The 19,346-nt window shown below is 49.1% G+C and overlaps 1 protein-coding gene across 5 annotated transcripts in view; it reads right to left on the reverse strand.

Annotated features, from left to right (window-relative positions):
- SLC4A7 (solute carrier family 4 member 7) overlaps positions 1-19,346 on the reverse strand; it is a 1,353,206-nt gene that overhangs the window by 920,535 nt on the left and 413,325 nt on the right. For all 5 annotated transcript variants that reach the window (XM_069648779.1, XM_069648778.1, XM_069648775.1 and 2 more), the window contains one exon: positions 17,071-17,158. In XM_069648779.1, coding sequence (XP_069504880.1) covers positions 17,071-17,158 — 88 coding nt within the window. The remainder of the gene's footprint in view (positions 1-17,070; positions 17,159-19,346) is intronic.

A 19,346-nucleotide genomic window follows, 5' to 3' on the forward strand; every position in this document is an offset into this window, starting at 1 on the left:
TTTCAAATTGCACCTCAGGTGAAGTGTCTAGGCCACTGGCATTTTGGAGACAGTCATAAAGATCTGCTATTTTGGAATTCAGGGACCTCCCTGGTTCCAAACCCAACTCCAGCTGAAGTGACATCCTCGTTCAGAGGAGTGCTCTTCAAAAATGGATGATATGGATCTGAAATATTCCTGTCTGGGTCGAGGATGGAAAGCTTTTTCAGGTAAAAAGGGTGGTATCGACTTAGGCATGGGTAATGGCATCAACCTGGGTATCGGGATTAAAAAATGCCTCGATAAAGACGTTGGCTTCGACATTTTCAAAGGCGGCTTAGATACTGTTGAAGAAGGCTTCGATACAGTTAAAGGCATCGATTCCGCTACCACTGATTTATGCACTGGAGGTTTTGACTTAGTATGAGGCGTCGGGGAACTTTCCCTTGATGACACTCTTGACTTTTTGGGCTCTCGCGTGTTTAGATTTTGGATTTCCCTCTGTCACTTTGAGTGGGTAGAGGCATGATCACCATGCAGCAACTTGGAGGGGATCTGGGCCGCTTTCTCTTATATTTTAAGCATCAAAGCCCTAAAGGCCTCCCATTTTTCTGGGGAATCTTGCTTTGATAGGATATGGCATTTGTAACGCGCCTATACACAGGTGTTTCAAGGCGCGACGAGGCAGGGAGGAGGGAACAAGGGGAAGACAGACAACGATCCTACTAGGCCAGGTATCATTCAGACCGCGCAAGTGCAGGGGTAGGGGTAGGTGAAGGGACAAGGGGGAGGGGAGGCAGTACAAGTAAGTAGAATAAAAAAATATATATATATATATAAAATAAATAGGGCCAGCTGGTGGCAAGTGCAAAGTAAGTGCAGAAGTGCTGGGAAGGGGGGCTGTAGGGATACAGAGACAGTCCCGCAGTGCAGGGGTTGCCAGGGAGGCAGTGCAAGTGGAGAGTGACTGGGCCCAGGACCGAGGTCGGTGAGAGTGGGCCAGTTGCAGATTCAGTGCAATTTCAATGAAGCATTTAGCAGGGGAGAGGGACAGAGACAGCAGAAGCAAAGAGGAAGGTTTTGAGGTGCTTCCGGAACCGGAGATGGTTCTCCTCAAATTTCAGGGAGGCAGGAAGGCTGTTCCAGAGGGAGGCCCAGATCTACCCCAAGCTCGTTGCTTTGAACAGCGGCTGACCCTAAGGGAGTTGGAGACGGATGAGCGAAGGGCTCGGGAAGGAAGATATTTAGGAAGAGAGAGTTGAAGGTATTTAGGCCCCAGGCCCCAGAAGGCCTTGTGGACAATGCAGAGGGTTTTGAACTTAATCCTCGCAGACACTGGGAGCCAATGTAGAGATTTCAGTCCTGGAGAGATACGGTCCCTGGGCTTGAGGCCAAGGACAAGTCTTGCAGTTCTGTTCTGGATGAGTTGCAGAGGGCGGAGCATGGAGGCAGGTAGATTAAGATAGAGGCTATTACAGTAGTCCAGCTTCGAGAGAACCAGGGCTCGGGAGACAGTGAGCTTCTGGGGGAAGGAGAGAAAGGGAAGAATACCTCTGAGGGGTAAGAATACCTTTGATGGGTAAGTTACTCTCCTCTCAGAAGAGGAGGAATAAGACCTTACGACATCGATTTCTTTACTTTAGTCGAAGACTAGGAGGATTTCCACGAGCGACTTTGATCTCGACCTCCTCGACTCATGTCGAGATTTGCGACTAGATTCATCTGAATCTTTGTCTTTTGGAAGACTTTTAGGTTTCCTCCGCCACCGCCAGCTAACCTCTACGTTCCCAAAGAGCCTTATTGGACATGGCCTGCCAGGAACCGCACTCGTCAACCCGATGGTCTGGGCTGAGACACCAGAGGCAATTCCGATGAGGGTCGGTTATTGACATTTTCCTACCACACTTCTGACTTTTTTTAAACCCTGTCTTGGTGTGGTGGGAGTAGATGACGAGGACATAGTAAAGGAAAAATCTGATGTGCCATTCATAACGCGAAGCAGTTGCGTCGGATAAACGAAACTGAGGTAACGGGCGCTGCTGGAGCCCTTTATACAGCGGATGTCGACAGAGGCTCTTGAGGGACTATGACTCCGCGGCCTCGAACACAGCGCCCTCGGTGGAAAAAAATTCCGAAGCAGCAGAGCTGGGATATGAATATCATAAGATGATGAATACGTAGGAGGACACAATCCATTCAAATTTCCTTTTCGCAGCTTTCCATAGCATATCTGCTAATTTGAACCCTAAACCTTACTTTTCGGCTAGTGTGTCCTTTCTCCAGCACCATATTAAACTGGTTGGCCTAGGCCCTAAGCAGTATTGAGTCCTGCTCTGCTTTCCCCATTCTCCGGGTACGCTGAACAGTGAAGCTTGTATCTGGCTTCCCTCATCGGATGTGGGGGAATGGGATGTTGTGCAGTCTTCTGGCTGTAATGCTTGCAGACATCTTTGCCACTGGACTACGACATCTCTGCTGGAACTGGTGACTGCCAAGGAATGGGGACCTCCTGGATTAAGTACACCTGTTCTGCTTCCCACCCCCGCCCTTCTCTAGACCCTCTGTGTAATGTGCATGGGCGGTCCCCCCCCCAACTTCATGTACCCAGCTGTTAACATTTTGCAAGTCTGGATTTGTGTTTTATATAGCATGAACCTAGCTTGAAAGCATTACCCGAGGTTGTGGTTTCACTTAAGCAGGGTTCGAGAGCATGGGTTGCATACCTGTTTTGACGCCACCTACTCTTACCCCATACATCTGTACAGAGTCCAGACCTGCAGCTACCTGGACCTGGTGTATGTGGGTGGAAAGCAGAGCCTAGGCATCCTGCCTCGGGTATGCATGGATAGGTAGTTACCCCTTACCTACACAAGAACCCTAATATTTTAGGATGCAGACTTAAACTGTTGGGTTGTAGGCTAGAATTGCTCCCTGGGTAACCTCTACTGTGATGGAAATGGAAGTGCACTTGTAAATCTGCACTAAAAGGGGTTTTTAAACTGCATTTCACCTACACCCATTATCTGACGGATAATGACTTGGTACGTTAGGTTCTTGCCTCATAGTTTCAAGGCAGGGTGCAGGATATGTTTTAACCACCATCTTTCCCACTTTACTTGATACAGGTTTGCATTGCTATTGTTGAATAACCAGGTTACTCACCGTAGTGACCACCTTACTCCTAGTCCATAGTCCCCTTTCCTCCATACTTATGGGACATCTCTCCGTCCTGTGGGACGGGACCGGAGCACTTTGTAAAAAGCATCCAAACATTTTCCAAAAATGTGTCCTTCCTCTTTCTTGCGCGGGGCCCGCCATGCAGCCGTAACCCCACCCACCTTGGCTCCGCCCCACGCATCGCCCATCTGTCCTTTTCTATCGCCAGGTCAGAGACCTATTAGCAATAACAGAGGAACCTTATTAGAGGGGCTGGCGGGGGGGGCGTATGGAGGAAAGGGGACTATGGACTAGGAGTAAGGTGGTCACTACGGTGAGTAATCTGGTTATACTCCTACGTTCCGTCCCCTTTCCTCCATACTTATGGGAGATTCCCAAGCACTCCTAACAGGAACTACGGGTGGATGGAAATTACCCTTACTGAAAGGTTCTTCAGCACAGCCTGACCAAACTTAGCATCAGCTCTTGAGCTCATGTCAAGACAATGCTTACAAAAAGCAGATGGGGAGGCCTAAGTAGCTGCCCTAGCGATGGACTCCTAGGGGACACATTTCTGAAAAGCAACCGCGGCTGCCTTGCCCCACACCAGGTGTGCATGAATACCCTTAGGAGGTTTCAGCCCTTGGACGGTGAAAGACTAATGCAGGCGGCGATCCACCGAGAAATAGTCTGCTTAGACGCCTGCTTACTCTGAGGGTTACCGAAAGTCAAACAGTTGAGAACTCCTAAGCTCGGAAGTTCTGTCCAGATGGAACTTGAGTGCCCTTCAGACATCGTGGCAATGCAGAACCCTTTCTGCCTCTGAGGTAGGTTTCAGAAAAAAGACCGCCCGGGAGATCGACTGATTCAGATGGAATTCAGTTACCACCTTCAGCAGGAAAGCAGGATTTGTCCGTAGGACTACCTTATCCTTGTGAAAGACCAAAAAGGGATGCTACACCAACAAAGCCTGGAGCTCACTCACCCGCATTGCTGACGTAACGGCGACTAAAAAGGACACTTTCCAGGACAGGTACTTTAGGTCCACCATGGCCATTGGCTCGAAAGGCTTATGACAACGCCGTCAGGACTACATTTAGATCCCACGATGGGGGCGGACTACGAATTGGAGGATAGAGGAGTGTCAAGCCTGCAAAATGCCCCTTAACCACTGGGTTACTCAGGGAGTAAGAGCACTGGTACGTAGAAAGGTAAGCGGAAACCGCTGAAAGGTAAGTTCTGCATGACAGAACATGGACACCCGGCTCTGCTAAGAAGGATCCAAAGGACAAAACCGTGTCAACTGTAGCCCCCGTTGGGTCCAACTGCCTGTTTAAACACCAATGACACAACCTGCTTCTGTACTGGGACCTAGTTGAGGGTTTTCTAGCCGCCTGGATAATACGCATGTTATCCGCAAACAAGTTAAGATGTTCTAAAGACTTGAACTCAGGCACCATGCTGCCAAGCTGAGCGATTGTGGGGGAGGGGTGCCACATCTGCTGTTCCCCCTGATGAAGATCGGGGGTCACTGGTAACCTGATCGGCGGATACACCGACAGGTGTTGAAGTTCCGAGAACCAAAACCTGGCCGGCCACCACAGGGCTATGAGTAGAAGGGAACAGTTCACCGAGTTCTTCAGCTTCCAAATTGCTTGATGAACTAGAGGCAGAGGCGGGAAGGCATAAGCCCTCATGTTGTGCCATGAAATCTCGAGAGCATCCCCCAGAGAGGAGGGTCCCAGCCCCCCTCTGTAGGCATACTGAGGAAGCTTCTTGTTTACCGCCGTAGCGAAGAGGTCTACCTCCGGTGTGCCCCAACGCAAGAAAATCCATGAGGACCTCCGCCTTCAACTCCCACTCGTAGCTGACCACTGTCCGCCGGGTGAGGGCATCAGCTGTGACATTCAGCTGGCCTGGGATGTGCACTGCAAGCAGCCAAACACCATGAAGCACAGCCCACTCCCAAATCTGGATGACAGGTCCACGAGAGGGGGAGACGGTTCCCCCTTGCTTGTTGATGTAATACATTGACACCGCTGGCTATGATCGGTCTGAACGCCTTGAGCGCTAGGAAGATCGCCAGAAGCTCTAAAAGATTTATGTGGAGTAGCTTGTCCTGAGGCGACCAGAGATCCGAGATCTCAAGAGGCTCCAACGTCGCACCCCACCCCAGGAAGGAGGAGTCCGTCGTGATCCTAACCATAGGGGCTGGGTCCTGAAACCGTGCACCTACCGACAGGTTGCTGAGAGATGACCACCATTCCAGGTCCACTCTCATGGAAGCCAGAATCATTATCAGCTTGGAATCAGGGTCCACAGCCTGACGTCAAGAACTCCAAAGAGCCATCCAAGTCCGCCTCATCTTGAGACGAGCAAGAGGAAGAGCCAACATGCACAAGGCCATGAGGCCCAGAAGCCTCTGGAACCACCAGGCTGACCTGCTCTCCGACTGCGCAAACATGTGGCTAACAGATCCGCCATTCTGTCCCCGGTCAGGTACACTCTGCAGCCGATCGTGTTCCAGAGAAAACCCAGGAAAATCAAGTCCTGCGAGACAGTCATGGAAGATTTCTGCCAGTTCACCGACAGCCCAAGATGGAATAGAAGCTGAAGGAGAGACTGAAGATTGCCCGCTGCTTTCAGCGGGCAAGGACTGCGTAAGAGCCAGTCGTCCAAATACGGATACACATGGATACCCTGCAGACGAAGATAGGCCACAATGAGGCTGAAAGGAAGCACTCGAACCTGCTCCTCTCCCAAAGAGAAATGGGGGTATCTCTTGTGTGGATTCCAAATCAGAATATGCATGTATGCATGCATCCTGGAGATCCACCACGCTGAGCTAATCGCCCATCTGCAAGGAGGACCGTATCTGGCCAGGCATGATCATCTTGAATCTCTTGGAGTAGGAAAAGATTGAACTGGGAAAGGTCTAGGATGGTGTGCATGCCAGCCTGGTTGGGTTTGGGCACCGTAAACAGCTGGGAGTAGAAACCCTCCCCTCGCTCCCCAAGGGGAACGGGTTCTACAGCTCCGAGGTCCCGAAGTTTCTGAACCTCGGCTTGGAGGGAGGGCAAGCCCGACAGCTGAAAAGGAGGGTTGAAAGGTGGGGTAGGAGTAAGCGGAAGCCCACCCGAGCGACATACAAGACTCATCTGTCTTCGGTGATGGTCTGCCATGCCTCCCAATGAGACGCGATGCGTCCGCCAACCGGGGTCTCGTGCGAGCGCAGAGAACCCTCATTTTGTAGGTTCTCTGTGGTGTTGCCACCTGAACCCAAGGAGGAGGCTGAGGAGCGGGAGAAAAACCGAGTCTGTTGCCTCTGGCGGTTATTCCCTGAAGGGGTATCCACTCTGCGAGATTTCCAGTCTAGGAACACCCTAGAGCCAGGGGAGGGTCAGCTTTGCGACAACGATCTCTGGGGTTTTGAAAGGGGCTTTAACAAGGACCGACAAGGACTTCGCTGTCTGAGTGCTATCCTTCGTCTTGGTCAGCTCTACATCTGTTGTAGACTGACAGAGCTCCTTACCATCAAACGGAAGGTCTAACACCTTGTCCTGCACTTCCTTCGAGAATTTAGTAGCATGCAGCCACGCCTGCCGTGAGGCATCAACCCCCAGCATAAGGCCCCGAGCAGAGGGGTCTATGTGATGAGCCGCAGCCTCCAGGAGATCCTGGGCCAAGACCCTGGCGTCTAATAATCCCGCTTTGAAGTCTTCCAGCTTCCCCACCGGAATGAACTCCTCAAACTCTGACAGACCTTTCCACATCCGCATATTAGCCCCCGCTAACACCAGTTTGGCATTGGCCTGCCTGAGCTGCAAGGCCGAGTTTTTCTCCCAAGGGAGTCAAGGAGCTTATCCTCCTTTCGAGTAGCCGTCGTGGAGGAGGATGCTGCAGGCCTGGACTGCAAAGTGGACGCAGCCACCACTGTGGAGGAGGGGGGGGCGGACAAGACGACAGGGCCACCTCTTCCGAAGAATGTAGCCTGTATCGTGCGTCAATTTTCTATGTGATGAAAAGTCCAGAGTGGCTTTTCCCAGACCCTCTGGACCTCGGCCACAACGTCCTTCTGCAAGAACAGCCCGGAACGCTCCAAAGGAGACCGGGTGAACCCCCCCAGAAAGCACGCCCTCCTGCGGAGCGGGTGCCTCGGGCACCGGAACATCCAAGAAGCACATCATGTCAGTACCCGGTCATGAAAAGCTCTGATAGAGCGGGGCAGGTCCTCGTTGTCCTGATCGCCTTGCACGTCATCCGACAGGTCAGGATCCTGCTGAGCCATGTCGGCCGCTGCCTTGTCCACGGGGGACAATGGGGGCAAAGGCGGAAGAGTCAGGGAAGGCACCGTAGGCAAGGGAGGCGCAGGCGGAATCACCGTAGGAACAGGTGGGGGCGGAGGCAAGGGCGGGCACATCTCCCTAAAAAGCACTTTGAAATATTCCCTCATGGGGTCGGTACGCATGAGCGTCTGAAATTTGCCAAAAAAATGCGTCCTGCAGGGACTGTTTTGGAACCAGAGGAGGCCTCTCATGAGGACGACAATTCCAGGGACATAACGGGGAAGGGTGCCACACCGGTCCCTCCACCGACGTATCCACATAAATCAAAGGTGCCGACCCCACAGGCAAAGAAACACTGTGCGGAAGGGGCATCCGAGCGTTCCAATCATAAACTGGCCGATAAGGATGCGCACAAGGAACCCCATGTTCACCCACGGAACCAAGCCCTACACCTGAGGCGGATGGCGTAGTTGTAGGGGTAGCACCCAAAATGGCCAACGCAGTCGTGGCGGGAACAGGCACCATTTTGTCATCACCTGACGGGCACTGCGGCACGTGAGGAAGTGAGGCAGGGGTCCCCGTCGATGGATCAGGGATCTTAACTTTAGCCTTAACATAAGGAACCTCGGCAGAGCCGGTACTATATGGCCTGGAATGTTTCTGCGACATACCAATCACCAAATTAGCCTTCCCAGAAGGACCTCGGCACTGCCGGTAAAAGAAGAACTTTCCTTCTTTGCCCCCTCAACAGATCTGGCTTCGCCACAAGAGTGGGAACGATGAAAAACAACCTTCTCCGATAAGGCCTTGCCAGGCCTCTCAGAAATGTTGGTAACTTTAGCCTCTGTGCGAGGGACCTCGGACCCAGGTCCGGTAACAGCCTTACTGGCGCAGGCCTCGAACATACGTTTGGTAACACACAGACCCCTCGGGGCGAACCCCGGTCTTATTTTTGAGGGAAGCCGACAGAGGGGCCTCAGAGCAAGCTGCGGTACCACACGACTCAGTAGAACTGGGTCTACAAGCAGCCCCCACAGGAGGGGCCTCGGAATGTACTCTGGTATGAACTGGCCCCTTACGGAGACCCTCTGAACTCGTAGGGTATGTGTAATTAAAACTATTGCAGTACCCACATTTCTATATGCCAGCCCTTGCATCGTACCTCCCTTTCAATCGGTTTGCTAGATCAAAAGACATTATTTCAACAATAGTGCGGGGAGGGAAAACGCCAGAGATTGTCCTGCAAGGTAATCAAGAGGTGGACTTGCTAACCTGGATCTTTTCTCGCATTAATTGTTCTCACAGGCACACTTTGTAATGTATTGGGAATCAAGAGGAGCTGCTGTATGTACAAGCAGAGAAGTTACTAGCTGAGCTAGCACCAGTTACTCAATCTCGTAGGCCTCAGTGGGTTTAAGGCCAGTTGCTAGCGCCTGCTGTGTCCTTGCACGAGATAGAAGACTTTTGAATGAGCATCACTTGTACTCCATATGCTAAAGTGAGATGTAAACACCTAGTTTGTCCATACTGCTTGAGGCTTCTACTCCTAATCTCAGATGTGTAGGGTCTGTAAGTGTGTAAAAGTAAGAAGTGACACACAGGTGGCATTATGGTTGGCATAGACCGATGTATAACAGCAAAAGAAAAGTCTACCTTACCCTATTTACTATGAGGGTTTGCCCTACCTCAATTAAAATACTAAGGACCCAATCAGGATGTTGGTAAAGTGTCCAGTGTCCTGCGTTTGTCCCTTGCACATTTAAACTAACGACGAAAATTGGTTGTCCCATTAATCCAGGATGAGGCCACTCTTGTGAAAGTATATTTAGTTTCAAGGTCAACTGCTTGAATGTTCTGACCCACTTAAAGGAAACCGTTCCCAATCTCCTGCAGGGAACCTCTTCCTTGGTTCTTGCTTCAACTCATACAAAACAGTTCCCCAAATCTTCTGGAGGAATCCTCTTCCTCCGTCTGTGAAACAAAAACATAACACTTAGTCTTAACAGGCCTGGTTCACTAACTTGACTGTAGACTTTCCCAAATGACTCGAGACTGTAATCACTAAAGGCATATCCAGTCTGGTCCATTAATCTGCCAGACTTGTTTACATAAACGAGTTCCAGAATCTTTGCTCTGTCGTGTGTTTCCTTTCATCATCCTTTTATACCTTCTCTGGGTCTCCCCGACGACTTCTGGGCTCCAGCCCACTGCATAGGCATCTTCGCACTGATGTGGACCTTTGACCTTTACATACTTTAATGATGGGCCTTGCCCATTTCCATATGGATCCCAGGCCCCGTTGTACACTGGACGGGGCTTCCCCACTTCCATATTGGTCCCATACCCTGCTCTTCTGCGGGATCCCAGTCCCTGCTTCACGTATTGTCCACTTGGACAGACCTGCTGTACTCTTCTTCCAGGTCCCATCCCACATTGGTTTATTCCAAAGGTATCAACTTGTATAATTCCTCTGTGATCTCCCTTTGCTCTTCGAGATGTGTTTATGAGGGTTTTCAACTCCTTCAGCTCCCTCAGTGCACCAATTGTGAAGCATTTGACTATCCGCATGGGAAAAGTGCACCCGCCTGGCCTTTATTTGTTTAAAAGAATGAATGATCGGAGATCAACCTCCAAAAATGTGGGGCCATTCCTGCACATATTTTCCACAGTCCGCACACAGCAAAAAATGTTCATGTACTCTGGGAGGACACAGCTTACTAGCGCCTCCCTCCAATGTCATGTGTAGCCAACACCTGCGGGTACATCAAAAGTCTTTGGTCGTAGCCAGCCTGATTAGAATTTCAAGGCCCCATAGATTTGCATCTCCATTGTCAAACCTTACAAATGGCGGCGAATACTGAAGAATGTTAATTAGCAGGCCAGGAGTTCCAAGAGGGAAGCAAGATCCCTCCCCTAAACATCTCCCAGGCAACAGAGGGAAATACCGGACTTGGAGGACCCATCCAGCAGCTCTAGAACCGGTACTGGGCCAGCACACAGCATGCCCTGCTAGGTCCTGACAGCAAGCTTGCTATGTGGGAAATGCTGTAGAGTCTCTGGATAAAGGACAAGGCCATTGCCTGTCAACACCCTCCTGAGCTTTGGGCTATCCACCTTGAAATGATATGCCATGTGAAGCAGCTAGGAGGAGTGATACACAAGCATCATCCAGCGTCCATCTTTGTAGGGGCAATTTCAAGACAGTCAAGTCCTCGAACCTCGTCCGGCTGCACCACTGAATGTTGTCACGCCGCAGTGACCAGAGCCATCCGAGACTCCGCAAACAGCATTCCAGATCCGCCCACCAGCACAGAGAATGATTTTTGGCCCTGAGCCGCCACGCCAGACAGCCTGCAGACACTCGTCCAGCCTTGCTTGCCATACTGCCTGCCGCCTGGTACCCGCAGCTGTCTTCTGCCACCAACTGTCTCAAAGGCTTGCGAAGCGTCGTGGAACCGCATTGACTCCGTCAAGCACCAAGAATGTCTTCAACACCAGGTAACATTGTGGTTCTGCCCCCCTGGTCCTTCTCCGAAGGCCCCTAGAGACAGTTACGACCCTTTGCCCCTTTGGTGCTGGAACCAAGTATTCTTGATTACTTTACCAACTATCCTCCTGTCAGTATCCAGAGTGCCTCTTTCCTTCGTGAAACGGTCTGTCCCCGGTGTTACTTTACAGTGTGGGTTGCAATTGTAATGTGCTAGAACTGTTGGTTGTAGTAATGCTAAAGTAGATATTTTTATACAACCTTGACTGGACAGTCCTTTATCATTGGGTAATAACTATTTTCGCTGTGTTGCAACTAACCAAGGATCCACACCCTTGTGGAGATGAGCATGCCGTTCCATCCACGTTACCAAAAATTGGACAAGGTCTTATAAATCACTTGTATTCCAATCTGTTCGGATCCCTCCAGGTGAAGTATGGAGTTGATTGGTTTAGAAATAGATATTCATCCCTGGACCACTAGTGCCCCGAAAGTTGATTTGTCACACAGATAACCGTCTGACCCTTTCCCTACCTTTAGGATGTATAAAGGCTTTCTCCAGTTTCTTCTGTCTTGCTGCCGCTCTCGGTTTTCCATCTCTCGCGGCTTTGCAGCTGCAGACTCTCCCTTACATCTCTGGCAGCTCGCTTCCTAATTCAGTCTTCTTTCACTGGTCGGGCTGCCTGACTCTTCCAGATGCTTGTTGCCTCGCTTGGAAAGTCACAGTTCTGTGTCCCAGCTTAGTCTTCGGGGCACCTGCAATGCAATGAGAGCCTTGTTCCTTGCTCCTCCAGGGCTGGCTGCACTCCATTCAGTCCTCCTGCCCTTTTTATGATGGAGGCTGTCTTTTGAAAACTGTACCGCGTGTCTTGGTTCCACAGTGGACTTTTGCCTCCTTGCATAATCTATTTTGTCTGAGTGGTATTTTGTATTAAGCTTGGGTAAGTCCCTCTTCCCTGTCCCAGTATTGTTCTGGAGACCCTCTACTCAACTAGAACAGAGGTATGGGGGACCAGATGGGCCTGAGTGGGGTAGAAGGAGAGTGGGGACACCAAAGGGGTAAGTGAATGCTTCGTTCTCCCAGGGCCAACGTCACTGGTCCCATGAAGGGTTTCTCTCCCCATGAGATCCACCCGCCGAGTACCACCACCAGGGGGACTATGGGGTAACAGCCTTGCCTCCCTGGCACCATTGGAAAGGGGGTTCCCCCATGGATGCAGTGACAATACCCTGGGATGCGTCACAGATTATGTGTTAATCGGACCTCTTCACAAATGTGGAGTTCACCAGAAGGCAGAAACACCAAGTCCCCACAGAACATGCATAAGTATTCTAGAATTAGGGCAATATTTCGCAGATACAATGGGATACTTTTTCTAGTTATTGCAGTGCTAATGATCTTAGATAGTTGTGGCTAGGACCACCATAGGTTGAATACCAAAACTGTACACATGGCTGCAGAGTGGAAGGATGCGATTGCTGCACAAATCCCTGGCCAAATGATAGATGGGTCTTCAGGAGACAATCGAAGAAGTCTAGTGATTCAGCATTTATGAAGTCATAAGAAGTAGCTCCTAGCCCCTGGCTATCTTTAATTCATTATAATAATGAAGCAGAATGGGCAGCAGGTGCTGCACTGCTTTCATCCCTGCCAGGGTTTCAGAACAGTTTCCCATGACCTGGTCATCTCAGACCAGGACAGGACAGAGCCAACACCCTAGTCTAAGGAGCCAAGATTGTCACCTTGGTCCCTCTGAAGGTCACTCACAAGGACTCCTCAAGACTAGGAAAATGTGCCTGCATCACTCCCGGCCACAAGGTGCTGCACTGCCTATCCCTTCAAGCAGGCATGTTAAAGACGGCTGGCATCCTCTTGTAAAGGCTCACTCCCCATCTTGCACGTGAAATACCAATAAATGAGACAAACCCCAATGGGGAATGAGACTAAGAACAAGCTGCAAGAGTCAAGTTTCGTTTATGTAAAATTGGCATCCAGAGAACACTGCGGCCCGAGAGCGCTCTGGCAAACATTACAATTACATGACAATATAAAGTAAAACAGCATCACAGATGACGCAACTAACATAGGGTACTATACCAGCACAGGATTGGACAGACAATCTAGATCCATATGTCCATGTAGGCACTGCTTCGCCCGGATTGGTTGCCCAGTTGGGAGGGTGAACATCACGTGGCACGGCTGCCAGCGTCCAGGAGGGGTGAGGGTCAGGTCACAGTGTGGTAGGGTAGGCCCTAACTAAGCTAACATGAGATATTACCATTAGAGATGCACTAAATAACGGTCACTCCAGTTCCTTTGAGTATATCAGATCTATAAATCGTGCACAAATAATCACAGTATTATTCATTGGGACTTATATGAAGTACCGGGCTTATGAGCCTGGTCATTAAGATAACATTGGCTGCGTGGTGGGTCCAGGTGCATCTAAGAGGCTATAAGACATTCTGACATTTGTTAGTTTTAGGGTGCAGTATACTTTGACTGAGGTCTGGTTGGCGGGCATACTGGGGTGGGCTTCACAGAGGGGACACGCATCTGGTACATCAAGAGAATACCCTGCAGGGACACAGGGTTGTAGTGGCAGTAACTTTCTAACAGAGGGGGTAGAGGGCACAGGCAGGTTTGTGGCGATGGATGAGCTACAAGGCATAGTTCGAACCGGTTCACCCATAGGACAGAGATCTCGGAGGAAGAGTGAAATGTTACATTAGTGTATTTGTTGCAATTACCTCCGGCTCAACCGTGAGAACGGAGCTGCAAAGCTTTAAAGCACAGGGAGAAGGTGGGGGCCATGAGTGCGGTGCGCGCGGCGCTGCAAAGGGGAGAGAAGCCTTTTCGCATTATCACAGTGAGGCCTAGTCCAAAGATTGAGTCGAGGGTACACAAAAGGGAAGCCAAGTGTCCCGCACAATAACCTCGCCACTGCCAATGAAACTGCTAGTGTGCATGCGAACAAATGGAAGCATCCCTCATCACTGTATGAGCAAGTGGTTTACATCGTGCCGAATGTATGAGGGGGGCCTAAACGGCCACTCACTACCAAACACTATACATGGAATTCACAACCAAAACACAGACTCATCTCGGGAGGCCAGCGCACCAACCACCAGAAGCCAGATCGCTGGAAAGAAAAGAGGCAAAAAACGAATTCCAGAATAACGAATGTGGAAAAAACAAAAAGTAGGTTGGGGGTGGGAAAAGTGTTTTTGGGTTGGGGGGGGGGTGGCGGAGTATTAGGAATAAAAAAAAAAAGGGGAGGGCTTTGTGGGGACCACTACCCCCGCAAAACTACAAAAAAGGAGTGTTACTTTGGTATTTGTTGTAATGGGATTAGTTAAAATCACATGTAACCGTTTCTTCCTGTGGCACTATGTGTACTACAGGTCCAAACAGCCACGGCACTGTGGGTGAAAAGGAGGGGGATAGGCAGCTGGTCCAAACATAGCCACGGCACTGTGTGGGTGATGATATATTTTATTTATATCACGCTCGCACACTAGTGTCTCAGAGTGCGACCAGGCAAAGGGAGGGGACCAGGGGAAAAAACAAACAATCTTACTAGGCCCAGTGACATGGAGAACGCGCATATGCATGGGAGGGGGAGTAATTGGAAAGTGCAGAGCATAGAGTGAAAAGATAAATAATAAGTAAATAAATAAGGGGATCACAAACCGTGGTAGTGCAGTCTGTGAAGGCAAAGTGCAAAGTTAGTCAGATAGGGTGTATCTGATAAGTTCAGAAGGAGAGGAGGGGCGGGGGGACTGTATGGGTACATATACAGGCCCCAGTGCAAGAGGTGGCCAGGAGGGTGGCAGGGTGAGCAGGTACCTTGGTCCGAAGAATAAAGGGTGGCCAGGTGCACCAGTGCCGAGAGAGAAAGCAGGTCAGCAGGGGAGCAGAGGGCAGAGGCAAAGAGGAAGGTCAAAGGAGGGGGATAGGCTGCTGGTCCAAACATAGCCATGGCGCTGTGTGGGTGAAAGGAGGGGGATAGGCTCCATGTGTAGTGTGCACACGCCCTGCTTTTTCCAGGACGGTCTCGGAATCCGGCCCTCCGTCATCCCCTTTCCAACTAGATTTCTATTATGTAAATTCCCAGTCACAGTTTTTGGTAAAGGTGTGATCACTGGCAAGGAGAGTTTAATTCTTCCCATCTCGATGCACGATTCTTGTTTAACGACAATGCAACATAATTATAAACCAAATAAAGATGGAGTAAATTTACATTATAACTCAAGATAAATCTGTGCCATCCCGGTGTGGGCTTGAACCCCATCCTTTAAGTAACAGCCAGAAGCATTCCCTGATTCTGCCACAATAACTGCTTGGGAAGCAATTAAATTACAAGGCCTGCAATAGCAACGAGAGCAAACGCGCTTTTGTTTTTAACATGCTAAAAGTTATAGCCACATCTAAAGAATTTATATCCAGGTGAATTTCTGGAACCTCCCTATATCGCCCCTCCGCGTGTCAAATCACCCCACACCCTCCTTTTCCTACTACCGTCACATGTTAGTGCTACTTTTAGGTTAGTTGCCTCTCCCGGTTTGCCAGGTTATTTTTGAAAATGTTCACTGTGCCTAGGTGCGTGTCCTATTTTTTTGCTTGGAACATTTAAACTCAGTATTTGCTTATTTTTAGAGCGTGCAAGTGATTGAAACACCCCTTATCTGCAGTGCTGCCTGTGCCATCTGCAGCCCCATGGAGGCATCTCCTTTGTTAGGCATTCCGTTGCTACCTAGCTAGGCTTGCACTTTGTGAATACCCTACACAAGTAATATATTCTTCATTGTATTTCACTAGAGCCAAGCTGCATGTTATCGATTCCTCTACGTCAGAAGCATGTGGGAGTGTGCATTTCATTTTTTTCGCCTTCTTGCACTGTTATGTTACTAAAGTCTATCAAGAAGTTATGAATGGGCTTTTGGCCAATAGTAGATTGTTTAACATGCCAACATCGGCAATAGGACCACTACTGGGAAATTTTTCTTTGGAGGAGGAATTAAACACTAACCTCATTTGCGTAGAACTCGGTTTCTAGAAGGAGTGTCAATGGATTGGAAGCAGGACATCTGATGACTGTTCATAATACAGTAAAGGGCCCGTGCGCCTTTTGAAGGGTTGGGATTTTCACCCAGAAGAATTAAACCTTTGACTTCTTCGGAATCGAAACCTTTCCTAGTGTCCAACCCTTTGGTGTTCTCTCTGTACTGAAGACACCAAAATATGCTGCATCGTTTTAAATGTTGGAGCACTGTAGACATTCGTCTGCCCAGATTGTGCAGACACATTCTGATTTTGGGCCGAAGGATTCTGAAACCTGTTTCTTTCAGAGGATGCTGTGCCAATATCGGATTTGGGCCCTTCTCTCGACGTAGCCTCATTGTTCAGCCATCACCTATAAACCTTTGGGTGAACCTCCTACAGTAAACAGAGCCCTCCTTGGCTTCAGAGCTGGGTTTGTGCTTCATGTATCCAATACACCCAAGACCGCATAATCACATGTGCATTGAGGGAATTCGCTGCACTGGGTTCAGTGGTCATCTTTGAGCCTTTCATGTTGTGACATGGCCACTTCTGATAAAGGGTCAGGAGAACTCCAAGGACTCCACCTCTTGGTACTCCACATGGAATCTTGCAGATACAGGTACTGTTAATCTGCTACAGTACTTCGCTTCTACCCAAATGTTTTTTCTACTCCACTTTCTAAAATTAGTTTTGTCGTGATCCCAGTGTTTGTAATGTGGAATTTAGATTTACAGAAAAAAACAAAAGTGGGTCTCTTCCATGAGCCCACAACTTCACAATTAACAATCATCATTTTAAATTATCTCGTATAGAACCCCACCACCCCTCAAGACCCCCTAGTGCAAAATGTTCTTGGTTCTGAAAACCTCCCTTTACTCATATTCTGAAGGTGTAAAACGATGAACCAATTCAACCAAAAAAGATGGGAGGATGAGTACAATTGGCAAATGCATATTTTACGTTGGTTGTAATATTCGTTATCGTGCTGGCAGCCTATGCACATCTTGTACATTTAAAAGAGACAAGATACAAAAATACAAACGGTGGAGACACCAATTGAATACTGGGAATATTTCAATAGTGACAGTATGTTGACTTACGGCAAATTAAATTACCTCATCGGTCATAAGAGTTGCTATCGATCTGCCAATTTCATGATACTGCAGTGCCTTGCCATGTGGTCCCAAAAGAATAAACAGAAACCTGTAGATAAACAATTGTATTGTTATTGAATTTTAGTGGTTATAGCACACAATCAACTAAGGGTCTCTTGTACTGGTGATTCTTAAGCCCCTTCGTCCGGTCAAAGGATACCTTGGCGACTAGACTGCATAGCAAAAACTAGAACTTTAAAAAAGGGATTGCCTTGGAAATGTGATACTGCAGACCACGACCACCAGCTCCCTAAACGCTGCTTGGTTCCATTTATAAAGTAAGGTATTGACAGAGGATGTTTGGAAAGTGGGGTGGTCTTGCCAGAGGAGGAGGATGCAGGAATACCTTTGTCATCATTTGTTACTTCGTTTTGTAAGTCCTACTAAAGGACTATTTTCCTGCCATTCGTTTTTGTACCCATGATCCCATACAGGACTTCATCTCCACCTCGGTCCACAATTTACGTCAGAATCTTGGCACAAAAAAAGGGAGGTTTTACAATTTGGATATATAAATGCATTCTTGAGTAGTCTTGAAACTCTACATAATTTAGAAAACTGAAAATATGATTTTGCTGCTGTGACAAAGCAAAAGTTGTTTCCGTTAACAGTGATATTCATGAAGTATTACGTTATCTTCTGAACCTTTGGCCAGACTAGAACACTCCTATTAACCAAAGGCTGCCATCTCATTTGACAACCAAAGTCATGAGACCTGACTCTTAGAAGTCTTTGAAGTTCAGTAGGTAGGTGCAATTAACACTTCAAGATAGCCATGAAATAGAGGCCCACAAAAAATAATTAAAAATACGCTTTTAGGCCCGAACATATGCATGTAAGGAACAAGTTACTTACCTGTAACTGTTCTTCAGCATGGGTCTGGCATGGATTCACATGCTCATGAATATTCACCGTCAGGTTGGGAATCCTTGGAAAAGAAAAAAAATCAGTTCAGTTTCTGAACTGTCTTTCTCCTAACAGCCAATCACTGGTCTCTGCGTCATACTGCCCACAGCCAATAACTGCCCTCTGCCTAAGCCCCTCCTCTGGCAGCCATCTTCATATTTGGTAGCACGTAAAGTGGCAGTAGGACCAAGAGAAGAGCCGCAAAGGGATAGGCTGGAGGGTTTGCATGTGAAACCATGCCAGACCCATGCTGGAGAACAGTTACAGGTAAGTAACTTGTTCCTTCTCCAGCATGGGGTCTGGCATGGATTCACATGCTCATGAATAAAGAATACATATCAGTACACACATGCACAACCACAGGAAGTGAAAAGGCTCAACACTAAGCATCTCAACTCAACATTAAGCATCTTACCTCCTCACCAGGCTCACCTTCAAGCGAACAGGTTGCTCAGCACTGCTTGGCCGACTCTGGACTCCTCCCTGGAATCCCAGCCGAAGAAAAATCTTGTGAAGGTGTGCGTGGACCTCCACGTACCGGCCCTGCAGATGTCCAGCAGGTGCACACCAGACAGGAACGACGTAGTTGCAGCGATCGCTCTGGTTGAAAGGGCTCTTCGACGGCCAGGCAACGGTCTGTTTGCCAACCGGTGACAATGGGTGATGCAGCCGCAGAGCCACCTGGAAATGGAAGCCTTGGAGAGGGCCTTCCCTTGGTTCACAGGACCAAAGTTCACAAACAGCTGTGATGTCTTCCGAAAACTTTGTGCGGTCCATGAAGAACTTCAGCGCTCTAGCCACATCTAGTGAGTGCAAAGTCCCATCAGCTGGCGACGAAGGGGTCAGGAAGAAAAGAGGTAACACCAAAGGCTTGTTTAGATGGAAGTCTGATGGCACCTTGGGCATGAAGGAGGGGTGCGTCCGCAGCACCACCCTTGTCTCGTGAAATGTCAAGTACATACGTTTACAGGATAGGGCCTGGATCTCTCCCACTCGTGCGGAGGTGATGGCCACAAGAAACGCTGTCTTCCACGATAAGAATTTCAGCGGCGCCAAATGCATATGCTCGAACGGAGGACCCATGAGCCAAGTCAGCACCAAATTGAGCTCCCACGCCGGGTCCGGAGCTTTCACAAGTGGGTACGAGCAGAAAAGTCCTTTCATGAACTCCTTGACCAGGCAGTGCGACCACAGCGACGACCTCCCCGGAGTTCTGGCGTAGTGGGAGATAGCTGCCCGATAATCTTGATGGAAGCGTGTGCTAGTCCTGACTTGACCATCGACAACAAGTACAGCAGAACCGGGGGGGCCGTGACTTGTAGAGGGTTTAT

Source organism: Ambystoma mexicanum, chromosome 2q, assembly GCF_040938575.1.
Source record: "Ambystoma mexicanum isolate Mex_15411 chromosome 2q, UKY_AmexF1_1, whole genome shotgun sequence".
NCBI lineage: Eukaryota > Metazoa > Chordata > Amphibia > Caudata > Ambystomatidae > Ambystoma > Ambystoma mexicanum.